The sequence below is a fragment of the Echinops telfairi genome, unplaced genomic scaffold (assembly GCF_000313985.2).
Source record: "Echinops telfairi isolate 266 unplaced genomic scaffold, ASM31398v2 ScPeMD7_7465;HRSCAF=8503, whole genome shotgun sequence".
Lineage (NCBI taxonomy): Eukaryota > Metazoa > Chordata > Mammalia > Afrosoricida > Tenrecidae > Echinops > Echinops telfairi.
In genome coordinates this window covers 5247891-5270369 of record NW_022111365.1, presented here as the reverse complement: position 1 = coordinate 5270369, position 22479 = coordinate 5247891, and the positions used below count along the sequence as shown (strand labels likewise).

The 22479-nt window shown below is 38.8% G+C and overlaps 1 protein-coding gene across 2 annotated transcripts in view; it reads right to left on the bottom strand.

The window, feature by feature from the left end:
• The window catches only part of CDON (cell adhesion associated, oncogene regulated), a 130664-nt gene that overhangs the window by 23513 nt on the left and 84672 nt on the right, over window positions 1-22479 (bottom strand). For both annotated transcript variants that reach the window (XM_045283656.1, XM_004714164.2), the window contains exons 12-17: window positions 13703-13906; window positions 10976-11157; window positions 10413-10518; window positions 4567-4689; window positions 2890-3111; window positions 596-876 (exon numbers count right to left, since the gene is read on the bottom strand). In XM_045283656.1, the coding sequence (XP_045139591.1) occupies window positions 596-876; window positions 2890-3111; window positions 4567-4689; window positions 10413-10518; window positions 10976-11157; window positions 13703-13906 (1118 nt within the window). The remainder of the gene's footprint in view (window positions 1-595; window positions 877-2889; window positions 3112-4566; window positions 4690-10412; window positions 10519-10975; window positions 11158-13702; window positions 13907-22479) is intronic.

Below are 22479 nucleotides of genomic sequence, written 5' to 3'. Positions count from 1 at the left end.
ATGTGCTTGACACAATGGATGAATGTATGGATTGTGATAAGAGTTGTACGAGCCCCCAATAAAATTTTTTTTTTTTTTAAATCTCACCATCCAGCCTCTAAGGAGCATTCTGGAGGTATCTCTTTCAAGACAAATTTGTTTGTATTTGTCTTAAAAGGATTAATATCATAAAAGCAAAAATCATATAGGCAACAATGAAACACACGGCATCAAAAGAAACAGAAGAAAAGAAAAGTCCTGGTCAATTACAAGAGGACAGACACTGTATGAGCCACTACTATAAAATGTCCAAATGAACCAAACTGACAAACACAACTATTACCTGATGACAGAAACTGTACAAAAGTCATTTTTGGACCTACAGGCTTCTACTGATACAAGAGGACTTCAAGAAGTTCAAGGACAAAATTCATTATCGTTTCATTCTATTTTCCCGTGAACTTTTTGGAGACCCCTTGGCATTTCTATTACAGAACGCCCTTGAGCTTTCTTTTTAAAAAGAAAGGAGCTGTGTGTGCTGACCCTGTTTGTTCAATAGCTCGGTGTGTGGAGGCACAGGTTCAAGGCTCTCCAGTATGACTGCAAGGTCTCTTACATTCATTAGGTGATGAGGACGTTCAAAATCCACGTGTGTCCTGGTCAGAGAGTTTGTGTGCCCAGAGCAAAGGCCTCCATTTAAGCTCCCGTTCATAAGTCCATTGACGCTGTTGGAGACTTTGTGGTGAAAATGTGAGCAGCCGTTGCCGAGACTACCATTCCTTACGAAGCTCCCGTGAACGTTGCCATTGATCCGGTTTGTGCCAGCCAGGGTGGAGTATTCCACCATCTGCCCGTTAATATCTGATCCGTGGTAGAGATAGCCTGGTGGGTCATATTCTGTTAAGAGAAAACAAAAGGTTAAGATCATTGAAAATGGCAATCTTCTTGAATAGGACGTTGATTTTATTAAGGAAACCTCTACGAAGCTAGAAATACACTAAAATATTCCCAAAAATGCTCAATGAAAGCGTCTTTGTGAGCTATGCTTGAATAAAGTTACCACTGGGTGCTATTTCCTTTGCGATATGGCTTTACCTATGAACTCTGAGTTAATTATGATTGTAAATGGAAAAAGAAATCAACCAAGGAGACAAAACTTAAAAAGAGAGTAAATAAATGTGCAAGTAAAGCTATCAAAATGGTGAAGAAAAGTTGTTCAAAACAGCAACCAAAAGACTCCCTTAAACTGGCTCCCTCAAACAGCAGTGGACAACATCCTACTATACATTCACCAGCTATTCATACAGTTCCTTGGTCTGTCTAACCAAGTTAGAGGCTGTGGGGTAACAAAGGCAAAAGACGAATTATTTTGTTTCCATAGATTTTAAAAGAGTTTAAGCAACTGCTTCAAACTCCCAATTTCCAGGATCATACCTACTGGATACATTTGGGAAAACCATGCCGCTTCCCTTTTCCCTTCCATTCTGCCGCCCTCTCGGGCCACTGCTACCCAGTGGGTTCCAACTCCTAACAACATATTATATTGGGGTTTTGATGCTGCCAGTCTTTACAGAAGCAGAAAGCCTCATCTTTCTCCTGGACTGCATCTGCTAGGTTCACACTGCTTTGTGGTTAGCAGTCCAAAGCATAACCCACTATGAAAGTACCGTGTCTGCTGTCAGTTTGGATAATCTTTCAAAGGTCCTAGAGCTTTCCAAGGCTAGATGAAGCATCTCTTCTCTCTACGGTTTCTCTATCGCTGTACTTCTTCCACAGTTGATCCACTGTCAGCATACCTGCTATCTTCACCACTGAATTGAAAATTTTATTTATTTTATTGCTATTAGGTCTTTGTTATCCAACACACTGCTAGGCAAATAGGAGAATCACCACATTTCTGCTGATTAAGTAACTGAATGAAATTTCACTAGAACAAAATATATATATGTAAATAATCAGGTCACAAAAGAAAATTAATCAGATTAGCCTTGCTCAGACAACCAGACAAGTACTTTTCTTTTCATCATTCAGCATACACACAAAAGGAATGGTATTAGACTCAGAGAAAGCCCAATCAAATCATCACACGCACTTTGAGCCTGGCAGCACCACCATTCTGTCCCTGCCAATATCCTGAAGGGCATCAAGCCAATAAAAGCAAATCATTCTTTCTACTCTGTGAACAAGTAATGGAAAGGGATCAAAGTTAGGACTGGCTGAACAGTGCTGGAAATTCTTTTCGTTGCTGAATTTCTGGTACAGCTCCTTATTCTGGGATGATAGGGGGAAACAAAAAAACTTCCTCCCACCAAAGACTAAAGTCTTGACTTCATCATCCTATTTTAGAACAACTGCAGGTGGCTGGAAGAGGAAGGAAGGTGAGGGGAGAGAATTGAGCAAAGAGAAGGAGGGTGGGGTTCTAGGTGAGGTGCTTCAAAATACTGCCACTTCTACCAGATCAAGCATAACCTATTCCTAGATGCATTGTGGGGAAGAGGATGCCACTATGGAGCGTCCTGGTTCATCAAGAATAGAAACAGGGCTGTGTTGCCTTCGTTGTGAGTCTCGCTCTGTGGTAGTAACTTAGAAGTCTTCCTTTCCATCATGCTTCAAGCACGCATCCTCTTTGGTGGCCCACCAAAGCCAAAATTACCCAGCACGAGCTCCGCTGTTTATGTAGAGACCTGCTTAGTTGGAGCTTTGTTGTTTGTTTCTACTGGGAAATTTCATTTGATGCTCCACTTACTTTGGCTGACAGCTAGAAGGGGTTTAAAGTCATCTGCTCTGGATAAAGGAGAGCACATACATTGTACACTTTGACACACACACTAATGTTCTAGAAGCCACCGTTGAGTCTATTTTTCTACCCATCCTTTGAGAAAGAGAAGGAAATAGCTAGGAGTTACTTACTCCGTGTGGTACTCTGCTGGCGGTTTTTCCACAGACACATTGCAATGAAAGCCATAAGAATGAGCACCATGACGCCTAGCACACAGCCAACAATCAGGTATAACATATTGCTGCTTCTGGCAGGGCTTGTTGCAGGACCCACGTTGCCTCCACTTCCTGAGGAATTTGGAGGGGTGCTCAAGTCTTGGACAGGGTACTCAGATGCTCCGGGAACGCGTTTCACTAGTTGAAATGCGAAGGAAGACATGATTTCAGAGTGAATACAGGCCCTATGAAACAGCTTACTCCCTGAAGGAGGTCTGGCTAGAATGCAAGCCACTCTGTTTACACTTGCTACTGCGATGGTCTCACCATCAATGAGTCACAGTGAGGGCTCAAAAGTTTGAAAATATGATGTGCCAAAGTTTCAGATCTTGAACAGATTTAGTCCACAAGTTTTAGAGCAATTATAAAAAATACAGAAACATGCACTTGGTGTAATATAAGTTGCTATGATTATACTTATAGAAGACTCACATGTGTGTTGAAATAAATGTTTTCAACTTATGGACGGTATAAAAACTTTTACATCTAACATATCTTGTGCAAAATTAGACTCAAAATTATGTATTTCATGCTCATGTGATTATTATTAGAATATATGGCTTTATACTCTTAGAATAAACATAACCAATAGCCGATTGACATCCAGTTGACTCCACTTGTGGCAAAAATCCCGTGTGTCTGAATAGAAGTGTTCTCTGTAAGGTTTTCAATGGCTGTGATCTTTACGAAGTAGATCACCAGGATCTGCTTCCAAGGTGGCTGCAGGGATTAAAACTGCCAACCTATTGGTTAGTAGCTGAACACTTAATTAATTTGCACCATCCAGGGACTAGAGAACCATCATATGTAATTTAAACAACCTCACAGAACACCAAGTTTCCAGATATGAAAACTGTCCATGTAAATGCAATGCTTGTATCGAATTCACTGGTATTCTGGTAGTAATTAAAAAATGGTCAAACATGAGAGACGTGAACCTTCCTCTCTCTGTCCCCAAAGCATGCTCTTGATGCTATCATGCTCTGACAAGGCAGTGGTTGAGAACCCAATTTCTGAAATACACTGCCCAGTTTATATGCCAGTCTGTCCAATTAACATTAGCTGCAAAATTTTAACCCCCATGAACCACAGTTTCTGCTTGTTGAAAATAGAGATGTTAACAATGAGTCTAGCAAAGGTTGTAACGATGATTAAATGAGTTAGTCAATGTAAAGTGCTTAGAAGTGAGCCTGGCACATGTGAAGTGGTCAACCAATTTTGCTATATTATTATGTCTTAAACTATGCTTCTTGTGATGCCACCTTACAAGAAGCAGTCTTTATTTTAAAAAAATGCTTCAACAAGCAATACTAAATTGGAGTTCAATTTTCTAGCCACTTCAACTATGCGAAACAGCTGACAATCAAGAAAAATGAGGCTGCCCTTTAAATAAATGAACTCTTCCTCACTGGAAAGTAGACATACATTAAGGCCATATATTACACTTTCTGTTGGGATGGTCTGAATGTATTACTTAGAAAGTAGTCAAGACATACATTTCCTTAGATAAATATATCCAGTCAGAGAGAATAATCCAGAATTTAGGATTCTCCTACTGCCAAGAATAAAGCAAAATCCCTCCCCATCTCCTACCTTTGGTTTCACAGATCATCACATTACTAAACTCGCTCTCTCCGCCTTCATTGAAGCACTGCATTTTAATATCATAGGAGGTTTCTGGCTGCAGGCGGCCAATCATGTGCCACTGCTTTGAACCTGGAAAAGAAAAAGAAAACATAAGGTGAAACCTCAAGAAACCTACATGATAGGGCAAATATTTTCAAGATGAGGTTGGATGCTGAATTGGAGCTATACTTGTTTCCTGGAAGCAATACAATCTCATTTAAAAACCAGAATGATGATTCGTTCTAAAATACATGTTAGCTTAATGCACAGAGGTAAAAAGTCTCAAGTCTTCTGGATTCATATTTTACCCAACAAATCTAAGTCTTCTCAGTAGAAGGTAATACCATACAGATTAGCAAATGGTACCTTACAAGGGAAATTTTTAGGTATTGCTCCTACTTGTTTCTTTCTTCTCTTTTAAGCTAGAGCCTCCACACCACAAAAGCATCTCTAATGAATAATTCCATTCTCAATGGTACCCTGCCCTCCTTTCATCTAGAAACACTTCTACAGTGAACACTCCAGTATGTATCACTCTCCATTTTCACTTAGTGGCCTGGTGACCGACTTTAATGCACAGATTTTTCTGCTGGATCAATGAACTCTTCAAGCACTTGCATGTTAATTCTTCAAACTATCTCCATGTTTCTTAGAAATCCAATTATACCACCAACTGATTTAAGAATTAATTATAAAAGGGCAAAACAAAACCACACACACACACACACACACACCCCAAATTTAGTTGGCTGGTAGGACCATTTATGGTCAGGGTTCTTTCTAATTCAACACAGATAAAGATATTTAAAGCTGCAAGCCACCTCCTTACACATTCAGATTCTTATTTTATAAGGACATATTCTAGTTCTTGTAGGGTCACGGGCCACTGAAAGACTCAGGAAGTGAAGCCTGTGAACCTATGTAGTCTAAACGCACCAAAGCAAAACAAACCCATTGCCATCAACTGGATTTTGACTCACAGCAAGGGACAAAAGACGCAGAAAAAAGCTTACCTCAAAACCTGATTGAAACTGAAAAGGACTTATTCCTAAGACTAGAGTACTAGAATAATGATCACACACTACATGGTATTGTTGTTAGGTGCCACGACGTCAGTACCGACCCATAGCGACCGTATGCAGAACAGAACAAAACCCTGCCCTGTCCTGCAGCCTTCATCACAATCATTCTTGAGCCCATTGTTGCAGTCACAGTGCCAATCCATCTCCTGAGGGCCTTCCTCGCTTTCTCTGTCCCTCTATTTTCCCAAACATGATGTCATTCTGCGTTCAGGAACTGGTCTCTCCTGCCAACTTGTCCAAAGTATGGAAGACTAAGTCTCACATTCACACCGCTAAGGAGCACTCTGGCTAGACGCCTTCCAAGACAGGTCTGTTTGTCCTTTTAGCACAGTCTATGATACTTTCAATATGCTTCTACAGCACCCAATTTAAACTACTTCAGCACTAATCAAGGTGAACTTAAACCCCGTTTTTGAAATGTTGGATTCAGAAATAATCTTGTTGGATTAATATTCAAATGTTTTGATAATTTTAAAAATCGTTTTAAAAAAAATAAATCATTTTATTAGGGGCTCTTACAGCTCTTATCACAATCTATCCATCCATCCATCCATCCATTGTGTCAAGCACATTTGTACATATGTTGCCATCATCATTTTCAAAACATTTTCTTTCTACTTGAGCCCTTGGTATCAGCTCATTTCCCCCACCCCCCACCCGATAAGTCTTTCAATGGCTAAAATGGTGAAAGTATAGCCTTTGCTTAATAAACAACTTTTCATTAAAAGAGATCTTCTGAAATGGAATTATATACCATGTTCATGGATCAGAAAAATTAACATTGTGAAAATAAAATTTACCCAGAGACCTATAGATATAATCCAACCCTGAAAAAGAGTCCAGCATCGTTCTGTAAAGAGGTGGAAAAACGAATCACCAACTTTATATGGAAAGGAAACAACCCTGGGGCCATACGGAGATGCTATCTGACTACTACTGCTAGCTGCTCTGAAAGGGATCATATGAGAAGGTACTGGATAGCAGGGAAGAAAAGCGTGGAACAAAATTCAAAATAATTAAAAAGACCAGGCTAACTAGTCAGCTAGAGATGGTAGAACTCCCAATGCTATACGACCTTTGTTTACCCTTCAGGTCTATAACTGAAATTGCCATCATGACTCCATTTTCGTCATGACCCAATTTTCGGAAGGTGACTGGTAACACTGGAAAGGGACACTGCACTTAGCATAATCAGTCATCTTAGACCAAAAAGGCAGTATTGGCCCAAGGGCAACATTCTGAAGAACCAAGGAATGGAAATAGGCAACACAGGGAAAAGTGAAAAGAGTAATGACCCATGTGGGGACTGGCAATAAATGACATGACACAAAATACGTATGAAATGTGGAGAGGAAAACGGAGTGGCTCTACAAACAGTGTTTTACACAAGTCACAATAAAAAGTAACAACAAAAGAAAAACCCACTACCCTGTCGCCATGGCTGGGTCCTTTAGGAAGTGAGAATTTCCCACAGGGAAAAGCCAAGCACAGGCTCAAATAAGCTCATGATGACCGATGGTTTCCTTATTTGGAACTCAAACTAAGTTTATAAGGTCAAAGCATTCATCACAGAAGCACTGATATGCAGAAAATCTATAGTTCATCAAAATATGGAACTTAATTCAGAAAATACAAAAACTTCATTGTTCTCTTTTAAAATTAAATTGTATTTCAGATTTTATTTCAAAGACTTTAAAAGCATCAGTCAATACACAGAAGTGATCTAAAACTTCATTTCACAGGAAGAAATTTTACTAAAAATTTTTATTAAAAAATGAATGCATAAGGAATGAATGCTTATGCTCCGGGGTTTTGGAGAACAAACCAATAGTTTCTAGCTACCACAAAACAAGAGTTTCAAATGCATAAACTTGAAAATAGAGGATCAGCAAATTACACAGTACAGTGAAGCCTATTTGAACATTCAACTGCTCAGGATATTCCATTTATAAACAAGCTCTCTGAAAACCATACAGCAGAACTACATTTGCAAACATTATTACTGAAGACAAAGGTTTCATTAAAGTAATTTCTTATTTCATGCTCAATAGTCACAAATACTGTAAAAGTCCAAAAATTTAACTGAGATAATATAGTTTTAAAATGGCTTCCCACTGAATATTTCTGAGTGTAGAACTAAAAAGCAGGCAGGGTGAGGAGACAGAGATGGAAAAAGACAGGTATGGACATAAAGCTTACTTGCATATGCTTTGCTCACAACTATTTTATAATAAATGCTTAACTTTTGTAAAAATGTTTTAAAATTTAAAATATTGACACTTGAATTCTAATCCACCTGAACTAAAACAAAAACCTACCTATGACTAAAACGCAGAATAGTCACTATGATATTTCCATTTCTTTTTTTTAAGATATGGTTTTTATAATAAAGTATAATAGGTGAACATAACTGCAATTCAATGAGTATCCACATCCTGGGACCAATATTTAGGTTTAAAAATGGAACATTATTGGTATTCTAAAAGCCCCCTTTCCGTCACTACTCTTCCCTAAAAGTAGCTACTATCTTCACTTCTAAGAGCATAGATAAATATTGCCACTATCATCTTTCCAATACTTTATGCTTAATGCAGATGTTAGAAACCAATTTCTTTTCTACTTTTCCAAATCGAAAAAAGAAAATCAACAGCCTTTACAAAAAAAAAAATAAGATAAAATTTAAAAAAAGAAATTCATTTCTTCATTCAATAAATATGTATTGAGCATCTACAATGTACCATATCTTAACTGAATTTTTTATTTCACTAGGCAAAAGTAATTCCATTGGCTGAACTTTAAAAAGAATGCTCTAACATTTTAAGAAATGTGACATGGCATATCTAAAGTACTTATTTACTTATAAAAAAACTATGTAAATTCTGAGGTCAAAAAGTATACAAAAGTAATCTTGGCCTAGGACTATTTTCTGACATAATTACAAAACAAACAAACAAACAAACAAAATCACTGCCACTGAGTTGATTCCAACTCATTGTCACCCTACAGGACAAGGTAAAACTGCCTCTGCTGGTTTCTGAGATGGTAACTCTTTACAGGAGGAGAAAACCAAACCACATTGACTGCTGCTGTGTCGATACTGACTCCTAGTGACCCTAAAGCAGAACTGCCCCCGTGAATTTCTGAGACAGTTCACCCTTTAAGAGAGTAGAAAGCCGTCTTTCTCCTGTGAAGCAGCTGGAGGTTTCAAACTGCTGGCCTTACCGTAGCAGACCAGCACCTAACCTCTATCCCACTAGGGATCCTGACATAATCCATTAAGACACTGAAAATTTGAAGACTCAGAATCTTGGAGTAGAAAAAGCCCTTGGACATTAAATCTTCTCCAAAAGCAAGAATCCCTTCTCTGATATTACTGAGAAATAGGCATCCAGCCTCTATTCAACATGTGCACGATGAAGGAGCTAAGTACTTTGCTGGGGAACCTATTTCATTATGTATGTTAGAAAATTCTTAAATAACAGTATTTCCTTTTACTTTTCCCCTCTGGACTGAGTTAATTTCTCCCTCCCAACTGAGTTACTTCCTCTTGCACATAATGGTCTGTAACTATTTGAAGAAGACTCCTAGCAGTGTAGTAGATTAAGTACTGGGCTGGTAACCACATATGGTTAACAGTGATAAACTCTCAGTAGGAGAAAGAGGAGGCTTTCCACTCCCATAGAGATTTACTGTGTTGGAAACCCAAAGGGGCACCTCTAATCTGTCCTCTCGGGTCATGATAGTCGGAATCAACTTGGTGGACCTAGTTTGGAGATTTGGGGTCATGGTGCTTCCCTTAAACATCTGTTTCTTTTTTTCCCCTGGTCTGAACATCCCCAGTCATTCCATTGCTCTTTGAGGACTCAAATTTACACTGAACAACTCGCCATTGTGGTGTTGAGGAGACAGAAGTGGGAGAAAAGGTCTTTTGCCCACAAGGAGGTTAAAATTTAGGGAAGACAAACTATAAGCAAATAATTTTATACCTACACACAACTATGACAAATTCTACGAAATAAATAGGAAAAGTACAGTTAAAAATTATAACAAAAATGTCTGATGGACAGGACAGTGGAGGTGGCAGGGAGGCTTTATTTGAGGGAGTACTGTGTAAGCATGAGACACCAGAGGTCTAACCTTAAGTCTTGGTGCACACAGAGAGCCTGACAGGTCAGTGTGAGGAGCACAACGTGGGAGAGGGGAAGGTGTATGAGACACAACTGAAGGTGTGGGCTGAGGCCAGGAAAATCCAGTGGGGCCTTGAGACCAACGGCCAAATCCTCATTTTATCTTAAATGCAGTAGAAAGGCACAGTTTCAATACCTGGCTGTTTTACCTCTCCCTGCATCCCAATTCCTCAGTATCTCTCAACATGTGAGTAGCTTGCTCAAGGTATAGGCTTTTTAAAGCATAGCCTTCAATACAACTGGTTGGTTGTCATGTTGTTTCTTATACATAGCCAAAGAGCATAATTCATTTTTATACTGAACCATTGAAACGAAATAGAAAACAGGTTTTTTTCAGATGAACTACTGACAGAGCATAGCTACTCTGTATTATTTTAACTCCCCATTACCACAACTAACATGTAGAATTTTATCTATATTAAATTGGAAATGGCACGTCATTTCATTGTTAAACTTCATTTTTATCCTATCATAAACCGAGCTGACAATTTTCATGATTCTTGTACATCCTCTACTGGGATCCCAGCCTGCCAATGAGACTTACCTTCAACAACATCCCTCTTGTAATCACTGTCATTGTCACTATCTGTTGGCCGGTAATAGATATAAAATCCTTGAATGGGAGTGTTATTGTTACTGGATGGAATGTACTGAAAACAAATAAAATAACAAAAGAAGCAAAAGCTTGTTAAAAACAAATATAAGTGTAATTTTCACATCCATTAAGATTTGTCTTTTTGATAGTTTTTCTACTTTTATTTTAAAAACACCATTGATAATCATTTTTATTTAGTTTACTTTAAAAGGTAATTAGGAGAGCTGAACAAGAAAACGAAGCCACAAACGCCACTAAAATATAAAAGAATATTTGTTCAAAATGCATAAATTATGAAAATGCCAGCATTAGGATGACAGCCTCAGAGATCATTTGGTTTTTAACTCTGCCTCATTTATGTATTTTTTTAGATATATAGTTGTGTTCTTCAATCCCCCCAAATCAAACATTCAAAAACTTGCTGTTAGCAGTTTTGTGTTGGGAGGATATTACATTTATTTTTAACATGACCGAAACCAAAGATACTCTAATCGGAAAGATGTTTTACTCACCGTCCACTTCAACATGATCTCAGTATCACTGACCGCTTCTGTGTATGCAATGTGAGGCCCAGCTATTGGACGGTTGGAAAAGCGATTGGAGAACCCAGCTACTTGGTAAGGTCGAGAAGCCGAGCTCCGAAAACTCTCACCATGATGGTTGATGGCAATGACCCTAAATTTGTATGTTGAACCTTTTGGGGGAGTTAAAAAAAAAACATACATAACTTTCAAAACATTATAAGAAGACAAGGAGAGGTACAAAAATATGATAATAGTATTTAAATTTCTACCTATACTAACAAATCATTCTAAACTTGCCTAACTGGCCAACTTCCATCAACTGGTAGTGGCTGTTCAAGGTATTGGGGTCAATATTCCAAGGCTGTATTAGGGTACAGTGGGAAAAACACTCTGAAAGAATAACAATGTCTATTGTTGAGAGATAGGGACAGAATAAGGAGTAGCCACATGTTTTCTCTTGTTATCATATTACTCTAAAGTTATACCATCAAATACAGTATAAATTGTGCTACCTGTCCTCCAAACTAGGTTATTTTTGCGTTGGAAGAAACAACAGAAGTTTTATACAAATGTGCTTTATACAATTGATGTATGTATGGATTGTGATGAGTTTATAAGCCCCCAATAAAATGATTTTTAAAAAAAAGAAAAGAAAAAGAAACAACAGAAGCAAAGTTACTTAATATGTGTGAATGATAGCAGATACCATTCTGCTAAAGACATACATAATTTGAGAGCAACATCAAAAATAACTAAAAAAAAAACCCCAAACAAACAAAAACATTGTGCAGTCACACACATGTGTCTAGGCATATGAGGGTAAGTCAAAATATTGCTCCTCGGGTCCCAGCTGCTACATGGGTGGGTTCAGGGATGGTCTTACAAGAATCTTTGGGGGAACCCTTACTCCAGCTACCCGATATATCCTTGATCCTGCCCCTTCAGAATATTTTGTTCCCCAAACGCAAAGAACGCTGTCATCTTGATGTGGTCTAAATCCTAGAGGACAGGATTCTTCAGGGAGGGATTAGAAAGGGGGAAACACGTGCTTCAGAAGGGCACAGCTCTAGAAAAGGTTGAGAAACAACAGCTTAGCTTCACATTTTGATGTTTTTATTTAATAATGATCTCCAAGACTTTTTTAAGCAACAATTTCTTACTTCCTCTCATAGATGTGTACCGGTAAGAACAGGTGTGTACATATGTGTGCACAAAGAGAAGTATCTGTAAGTATCTGTACGTGTGCGCACGCATGCATATTCCCAGAGGACACAATTATAGGTACTTCTTAGATACAACCAAACCCCTTGCTAGACTGGTTTTCTGAATTTGAAGGCTAGGACCTTAACCTCATGGGACAATTCAGTCAATGGACACAATAGGCCTTAAAATGTATGCTCTCTCACAGTAAAGTGAGTAGCATCTGAGGTCTTAAAGAAGGAACCAAAAGTCTTTCGGAAAAAAGTCGTCTATAGGGTTAACAGTCCATACAAAGCACAACGTCATCTACCCTGAGTCCAGATGATGGTGCCCGGCTACCACTACCAACCATCTGATCAGGACCACAATAGATGAGTCTGGGTAGAATGGAGGAAAAACAGAGAACTCAAATCCTTAATAAGTCCAAATTTACTAGATCAGTTGAGACTAGAGGACCCCCTGAGTCTATCATGCTGACATGCTCTTTAAACCTTGAACCCCAAACATCCCAAGATCACTTTTTAAGGAAGGCACAGATTGGCACAGGAAAGAAAGGATTATTACTCACGAAGACAGCAGTGTATTAAAAAAAAAAAAATCTACGTGAGCTCAAAAGTCAACACTTTAAGACAGGCTCCAACTTAAAGACATATCCGAGCTATAACTGGATTTAAAAATCATCCTTATCATTAGTAATGTGTTCTATACACAGTGTTGTAGCATGGAATTTATTGTTATCCTAGTCACTCACAGATGTTCAAAGCTCAACTTTATAAAAATCCTGATAATGAAAGGCAATGATCACGAAAATTAAGAAAACATAGGTCATAACTTTCATTAAAATTGAGTTGTGATAGATTCATCAGACTGAGGACCCCATCCGCACTCCACACAGAGGAGAAGGCAAGGTAGGGGTAGTGGTAGGAGGTGACGAGAAACCGAAGCGCTGGAAACAGAACCATCACAACACATTGAAAGAGAACGCGGACGTGCTGTGAACAATGGAACTAATTCTGTATCGAAACTGTCCAATGAGAACCCGGTTTTCTGTGCAAACTTTCACTGAAAATAAAATAGTGATATATAGACATACATTTATATCACTTTTTGTTACATATATATATTTGTATAAAACAATCTGAAACCTGGCAATAGAGGTTAAATATGTAGTAAGTTATACAGCTATTAGAAACCGAGTCTTCGGCACAACTTTAAATGATACTGTAAAACATGTACAATATAATACAGAGGAATGAGCATAACAAAACAATATTTATGGCATTATCTGATTTATACTGAAAAGAAAATTCAGGCGAGAAAGAAATGCACCAAAATATAAACAATGGTGATGATTTCTGGGTAGATGGATTCCAGTAGATTATTTTTTATGTTTTATTTTCCAAATCATATTTAATAAGCGCATATTAATTCAATAATTAAAATATATAAGAATTTGGAAAATTATGCATCTAAAATTGGCACTGATGAGAAAAACAAACACTTGGATAAAATTACCTCGCTCTAAACTACGAACTTCAACAGAAAGCTTGGAAGGTGGGATATCTTCAGCAGCCACGAGCCAGTCACTACTCCGTACCCGTTTATACTCCACCTTAAAGGCGGTGATAGGTGAGCCCCCATTTGCCCGAGGAATCCAAGTGACGTATACCGAGGTTTCTGATGCCGAGGAGATGGTGGGCCGGTCGGGGGCCTCTGGCACTAAAAACAGAAACACTCATCTTAATAACTCACGGAGTTCGGGACAAAAAATACTTAGTAAGATTGGCAAAATGTTGCTAACTGCAGATGCTTCTGGGGATAAAGTAGCTAATTATGTCATTCTCTCTACTTTTATACCTGCCTGAAAATTCATTGTAAAATGAAAAGAAAAATTTATTAACTTCAATAAATAAAAGGTCTAAAGATCTCACTTTATTAAAGGCTCTTCACCAAACTTTTGCCAGAGTTAATAGTATTATAACTATTTTCCTATCATCTGTTAAAAAAGATAATGGGAAACAAAATGGTATACTGTAGGAAATAAAGAGAAATTGAAAGCTCACAGCTTAAAATCATGAATATGTAATCATTGGTTGGTACTTCAACTCTGACTAAATGTATAATTTACAATAAATTTCCACAATTATGTTATCTCATTTAAATATTTTTCTATATTCATCCAAGCTGCGTAAAACACATTCACCAAACCAATGCACATAGAATTAGCGATTACTATTATATCTTATCTTAACACACCTCAGGGCTTTAGAAATGCTAGTCCAAAATACAAATTGGAAGCAGTAAATAGAAATAAAACCAATACTGATAATAACGGAAGATCACGCTGCTCAGGATGAAAGCAGAAAGGATAGGCTGTTAAAAAGATGCTATCAAAAAATTGATGATTAACATGAACATGTAGCAAAATCATGACAGGGGGCTAATAGCTATCAGTTTTCAGTTAGCATTGCCATGACAGGAGAGCAGTGCTCCAATAGACAGAGTAGACTGTCTGGCCCTAGTGTAACCTGGCTTAAATTCAGCTACATGGTTCACAGAGTAAACTCCTCTTCTGAGGGAGCAATGTTGTGGTTCTAGTGGGCTCCCTAATTGGCTCTTGTAAGGATGAGTTAGTTCTGTTACAGTTTGGAGGGTCTGTATGATGATTACATTGCAAATTGGTAAATTGCCATCTGGTTTACTTCACTCGGCTGTGGATTCTGTAAATGTGAGCTTATTCACAGACAGGCTGCCTATCTTTTGGCATGCTGAGGAATCAAGTTTCTAGAATTGGAACATTAAGCCATGATTACATTATTGTGATGAGCCTCAAGCAAAACCTCCTCAAACCAGAATATATATGTTGTTGTCACGAACCATTAGGTGGACTGTGATTCATGGCAACCCTTTGCCCCAAAGAACACAGCATTGCCCGGTGCTGCATCATGATCATCATCGGATGCTTCGGCTAGGGGCTCACCTTCCAGCACTACATTGGGCAATATTTAGCTGTGATGCTCACGAGCTTCATTGGCTAATATTTGGAAGTAGATTGTCAGGTTTTTCTTCTTAGTCTGTCTTAGTCTAGCTGCTCTACTAAAATCTGTCCACCACGGATGATTTGCTGATATTTGACATCCTGGTAGGGACGCTCCCAGCATTACAACAAAACTCTAGCCACTTTAGTAAGAACAACTGACGGATGAGAGGTGGACTACAAATAGAAAAGATGAAAGGCACTGAATCCTTGTATGATGAAAACTATGACAAGTTAAAAACAAGTTGCTTAAGGGTGTGTGTGTGTGTGTGTGTGTGTGTGTGTGTGTAACAGGCAACTTGAGTAATACTTACTGTATTCCTTTTGAGTTAGAAAGCAATGGAAACAGAATGGATAGAACTGTTAGTAAATCCTTTTTAAAATGAGACAACCTGAGAATTTCTTTACATTTAAATGAAGTAAAACTCATCACCCAATAATTTGCAACTTAAAACAAGCAACCAGTTAAGTGAGGTGTCAGCTACTTGCACATGGAAGAAGCACACCAGCGTGTGTGATCCAAGGATTGTAAATAATAAAACGCCAGCTAGAAGGAGGGATCTGCATTAGAGCTTTTTATTTGTGTGTGTGTGGTTTAGAAAAGGAAAAAAATTTACTACAAAAAAGGGACAACCAAATGTGGAAAGAACTTGTGCATGAAGAAAAAACATCAACCAATCTTAGAAGACAAAGCTTCTAGTTTTCTTACTCCATTTGGTTACAGAACACAAACATTTGTGTAATTCCTCACTACCTTTATTGTTATTCAGAACATAGGCAGCCAGATTTCTCTTTCACAGGTAGACGAAGGCCTGATTTGTGCTGGCAGCATTTTGTCTTCCTATGCCAGGTAAGAAAGGACACAGAAATCAAGTTCCCTCCATACATCCTCGTCTCACAACTCTTCTCCTGTCTTCTGGTGCAAGAAGAAGTATAGCCTACCTTAAAAACAATGGACATTCTCCCTGTCCACAAAAACCTATCCTCTGAGGTACAATGAAGTACGCATTTGCCCCTAATTCTTGTCTATTCCCCTGGCACCCATTCCCTCTGGTTTATGAGGAGCAAATTACAGCTAAACCCCCGATACATTCACTGCAAACACGGGGCTCCTTTGGAGCAAGATTCGGATGTTTAATGAGTCTTTGCTTATAGCTAAAGCTTCCCCACACACATTTTTCACACATGCGACTTCTCCTAAGTGTGCCTTCTGTTGGGAAAGAAAATTTGATTGGTGAGTAAAGCCTTGCCCACACTCTTAATACCAAATGTGGCATCTCCTATGTCCTCTGGTGTCTAAGATTTGATTTCGCCAATGAGCCTCACCTGCACTCCTTATACCTGGGGCTCCATAGTCTCCCTACTCTACTCTCTGATGTGTGATGGCAGTTGACTCAGAGCTAACTCATCACCCACAATCCTTGCCCATGTGAGGTTTCCCACCTGAGCGTATCCTTGAGTGTTTGATGAGCTGTGACTTTTGACCACAGCCATGTCACCCACACTTACACACATGCTGCGTGTCTCCTGAGTATGTACTCTGGTGTGTGAGGAGATGTGACTTTTCATGAAACCATGCCCACACGACTAACATACATGTGGCTTCTCCAAGTGCATCATCTGAAGTGCAACTCTAGCCTCGCCCACATTCTCTGCTTTCGTGAGGGTTCTCATCTGAGTGTGTCCTCTGATGTATGGGGAGATGTGATTTTTGGATAAAGTCTCACCTGCATTCCATAAACACAAGTGATTTCTCCCGGGTGTATCTTCTGGTGAGTGATGAGAACTGGTTTGCAGGTAAAGCCTTGCCAACATTCTTTTTACACAGAGATTTCTCGCTCAAGTGTGTCCTTTGGTGTTTGATAATATGTGAGTTAGAGCTTAAATTTTGAGGAAAAGGTTTATAGACAGTTATGGATGGTAGTGAAAGCCCAAAGTCCCCATGTGGGTTACGCCTCTGGTGAATTCATTCCGACCATCGACCTGGGATGTGAATAGTCTTGGCATCAGAGCGCACTGGAAAGTGAATGAGCTCAGATGTAGTTAGGTTAAAATTTAACATCTTATCAATTGTTCTCCCTTTTGACCCAATTAAACTTTGTTCTGGTTTTTATTGTTTTCTGATTTATTTATTTTTATAAATCATTTTACTGGGGGGCTCTTACAGTGCTAATAACAATCCATACATCAGTTGTATAAAAAACATTTGTACATATGTTGCCATCATTTTCAAAACATTTTCTTTCTACTTGAGCCCTTGGTATACGCTCCTCTTTTTTCCCTCCTTCCCTCCGTTCCTTCCCCACTTCCCCACCCTTGTGAACCCTTGATACATTATAAATTATTATTTTCATATAATTTTCATATAAATTTTCATATCTTACACTATCTACTCTCTCCCTTCACCCACACTTCTGTTGTTTGTCCCCTTGAGAGGGGGGCGCTATACGTCGATCACCGTGATCAATTCCCCCTTTCTCCTCCTCCCCTCACCTTCTTCCCCACCCTCATGGTATCACTACTCCCATTATTGTTCCTGAGGGGTTTATCTGTCCTGGATTCCGTGTGTCTTATCTGTACCACTGTACATTCTCTGGTCCAGCTGGATTTGCAAGGTAGAACCGGGGTCATGATAGTGGGGGGAGGAAGCATTAAAGGACTAGAGGAATGTTGTGTATTTTGTCAGTGCTATAATGCAGCCTGGCTGGCTCGTCCCTTCCTTGTAACCTTTCTGTGAGGGGATGTCCAATTGTCTACAGATGGGCTTTGGGTCTCCACTCTGACCCCACTTGTTTGCATTGATATCATCGTTTATTTGGGGTATTCTGATGCCTGATCCCTGATCCCATTATCAACAATGATCCCATTGTCCTATAATCACACAGGCTGGTGTACTTCTTCCATGTGGGCTTTGTTGCTTTCCTGCTAGATAGTTGCTTGTTTAACTTCAAGCTTTTAAGACCCCAGATGCCTTATCTTCTAATAGCTGGGCACCATCAGCTTTCTTCACAACATTTTCTTATGCACCCCTTTTGACCTCAGCGATCACGTCCAGAAGGTGAGCATCACAGAATGCCAGGTTATTAGAACAAAGTGTTCTTGCATTGAGGGAGGACTTGAGTAGAGGTCCAATGTCTGTCTGCTACCTTGATACTTAACATATAAACATATGTTCATAGACCTATGTCCCTATCATTAGATATTAATATATTTACATATATGCATGACTATATTTATACCTCTATAAATGCCTTTTTCCTTCTAGTTCTTTCCTCTATTTCCTTTTCTTTTTCTCCTGTCCCAGTATCATGTTCGACCTTCATTCGGCTCTAATTCCTCTTGGTTACATTGCACTTGATCAAACCCCACCAGGCATTCTATGCCCTCCTAGCCATTGATTTTAGATCTCTTGTTGTTCCCTTGCCCCTGGGTTTGTTGGCTCCCCTCTCCATTTCCCCCACCTCCCGCACTCCCCTTTTCCCCTGGAAACTGTAGGGTCCCGTTGTTTTTTCCTCTGGATTATATATCTTGCCTATCTTATATATAGACATGAAAAGGGGGGGGGGAGCCTATAAATATTTCCAGGTCTGTCTGCTGACCCTTATGTATGTTTTCTGATCGAGTCTGATGAGGTGCCAGGCTCTGCCCTCCAAGTCTTAAGTCCATTTTCAGGATTCTTCGGGATTATGTTGCTTTGCTCCCCTTGCTGCTTACTTTGTGTTTTGCCCTGGAGTGTGTTTGTGTGGCAGGGGTGGGGTGGCTGTGGAGTGGTGGTCAGACCAGGCACAATTCCCACAGCGTCTCCAGTGCTGTCCCCTGCAGCAGCGTGGGTCAGTGAGGGGACATCATGGCTCATAATGGGGCCGGCCCTATGGTCCTCTCTGCCGTGGCTGCTCCGAGCAGGAAATGTCCTCCTCTGGGTTTGGTGGGCCAGGATGCAGTCCACTCTCTCTCTCTTTCTCTCTTCCCTCTCAGTTTCCTCCCGTGTGGTCTGGGCAGAACTGCCATTCTCCCCGGGCTGTATCTTCAGTGCTGTCCTCTGTAGTGAAATTTTTATTTTTGATAGATTTAATTTGCTATTATTGTTGGGTTGTTCCCCACTACCCTTTTTGCTATGCTTTTCTTTATATGAAACCCAGGAGAGGTACAGCTATAAAGACAATAACTGGATTAGTAATATGCTAGGGTTATGGCAGGGAAGTTGGAGTGTATTTGGGAGCTAATAATGGGGACAATGAAAAAAATATTCTAAATTTTAAATATTCTAAAATTTATTGCTGTGATGATTGCACAACTCTTTTAAATATGTTGAAACTATTGAATTGTCTGATATGTGAAATACATGTCAATAAAACTGGTTTTTTGAAAGATACCAAGGTTTCCTATATGCACAAATAATAATAATAAATGGCAACTTAAGACTATCATATACATGCCATTTTCCTACTTTTTATGGCATCTTAGTCCTGCAGACAATGTTTTGCCTTAGTAAATGAATGCCACAGAAATTTTAACCTTGTGTCTAACCACCATTGCTTTGGAAACAGTATTCAGTTACTTACGTTTTTAACCTGTATAAATGAACATCTCATATATTTTAGTCTAAAAAGCTTTCCTATATGTGTGTATTTTATTTTTCTCAATAGTATTTTAAATCTATGCCTTTGGTTAGATTAATTATGCTATTATTAGAATTACCAAATGTTTCATGGAGGTTATTTCTCAACAAACTGATAATGCTGCCTCTAAGGTAGACCAGGGGTATACATAAATTCCAAATATATGAACGGATTTCGAGCACATATGTAATCATAAACCCTAATCTAAGAACTACTAGTTATTAAGATGTGGCCCTGTTCAATAATTGCCCTGAACTCACAAAGTGATTAATGTAGATATGGATGTATAGCAAAGTGTGTTGAAGAAAGAAGATGGTGCTTGCCTATCAGAAATAAGTGTCTGGGGTCTTAAAGGTTTGTCTTACAACAACCAGTCCTTTAAGTGAGGTGTCAACTAGTCCATTAGGAAGGTGCACACCAGCCCATGTGATCAAAGGACTGTAAATAATGAAATCCAAGATCAGAGAAGGGAATTGTATTAGAGCTTAGATTTCTAGCACTTGGTTTACAGAAGGCTTTGGATGACAGTGAAAGCCGAGAATCCACTTACAGAGTCCCCATGCAGATTACTGCATGCCCTTCCTCGGCCAATGACCAGGGACGGGAACAGTCTTGCCCTTAGACAGAGTGCATTGGGAAGTGGGTCACTGTAGATAGAGTGAGGTGAAAATTTAACATCTCATCATGTTTTCCCTTTTAACCCATTTTAAATGTGTTCTAGTTTCTATTATTGTCTGCCTTCTCTCAGATTGACGCTTTTCTGTGTTTTATTTTTGATTGTTGGGTGTTTTTTTGCATAATTTTCTATATAGAAATCCAAGAGAGGTAATTCATAGACACAGTAACTAGATTAATAGTAACATGGCTATGGCAGGAGAGGTTGAGGGATATTGGGAAGTTAATAATAATGGGTACAAAAATATTCTAAACGTTCTAAAATTGATTGTGATGATTATATCACAACTCTTTTAATATATTTAAACTATTGAATATATGCTACATGAATTATATGCCAGTCAAACTATTAAAAGTAAATATTAAACTAAAAATATTTACCTTCTTAAGATAAATAACTTCTTACAACTATCACTGCCTAAAAAATGGAAACTTCTAATTTCTAAAACTAAATCAATAATCTCCACCTAAAAACTGTTACAACCTAAATCCTGATTGTCAATTGCCCAAGTCACATTTCTCCCTCTCATTCAATATCGACTCAATTCCCTTAGTCTGTCATATTGGTCCTCCTCCATTCACAATGACACTATCCTTATTTCTCTAATCTTAGTATGTGTTATTCCTCCTTCAGCTCCTTTAGGGTTCTTTATAGATTTTAAGAACAAATCTAAATTCTAAGTGACTCATATAAGGCACCTATTCCACTCTAGCCTTCTGTCCCTCAGCACCCAGGCCCATTAAATGAAATCTCGAATCTCTAAGTGAAATCTAACATGCGACTCATCTGTCTCTTTGACCGAGGAGCTGCCGGTGCCTATAGCACTTCTTTCTGTTTCTTTATGGTTCTTGTTTGTGAGGTTTAGGGCTAGGAGCTGAAGTAAGCCTTTCTTAATACCAATTCACTTTCTTCTATACAATGTGGGTGACAGATATTTCCCTTGTGATATCACAATACTCCTATTTCAATAACCACTGGTCAAAATCATTGTTAGCTATTGTCACAATGGGCCCTGACTCATGGCAACCACAGCACAAGAGAACATGGACCCCAAAGTTTCCACTGGCTGGTGTTCAAAAGTAAATCACCAGGGTTTTCTTCAAAGTCCTTCTTAGTTTGGAAGCTCTTCTGACACCTGTTTAAGCACTACAGCTCCATGCAAGACTCCACTGAGAGACAAGCGGTAGCGACGTATGCGGAAGCAAGCCTAGGGATCCCAGATGGAAGGCGAGAATTCTATCACTAACTAATATTACCCTCTGTTTGTCCAAAATACACAGTTTTGCGATTGCTTTGTCAGTATCATCCACTATACTGTAAACTTCTTGAAGGTACGAACTATCTAATCTATGCTGTTCCAATATTTAGTCAAATTACTATTGATAAATAGTAAGAACTATTTTGTTCCTCACTGTCAGTTTTACTCAGATTGCTATTACAGAACTTACTCATAATTTACATAATTTACTCATATTGCTATTACATAAACAGTCTGATTATGATAGTTGATATGTTCCTCACAGGCGAATGGAATCAAGTGAAAGAGGTTCCTATTGTTAAGAAGCAGTTCTCCGGAGGAATTCTAATTTCTGTGGTCTAAGCTGTAGTATTTGTCAACAAGTAATGCATAGAAACTATCAATAAACGGAAAAGCTTGAAAATTCTTAGATCTCCACAATGAAGGCTCATGTCTTTTCCAGATGTAGCATCCCGGAAGCACAATCATCAGAAGCACGGTCCGCTGCAATTATAGAACTGATACGTGTGTAACTGAAGCCCTAAAAAGCAGTTTTACAAATGTCTGCTGCCACGACATTTAAAATTCATGAGACTACTCAGATTACCAACAACAACAAACAAAAACTTTAACTTTTACTAAGTTAGAAAACCGTAGTACCAGGAACCTTTTGATGTGAGTTTATAACTTAAATACACAGACACCAAAAAACTGAAACAGGAC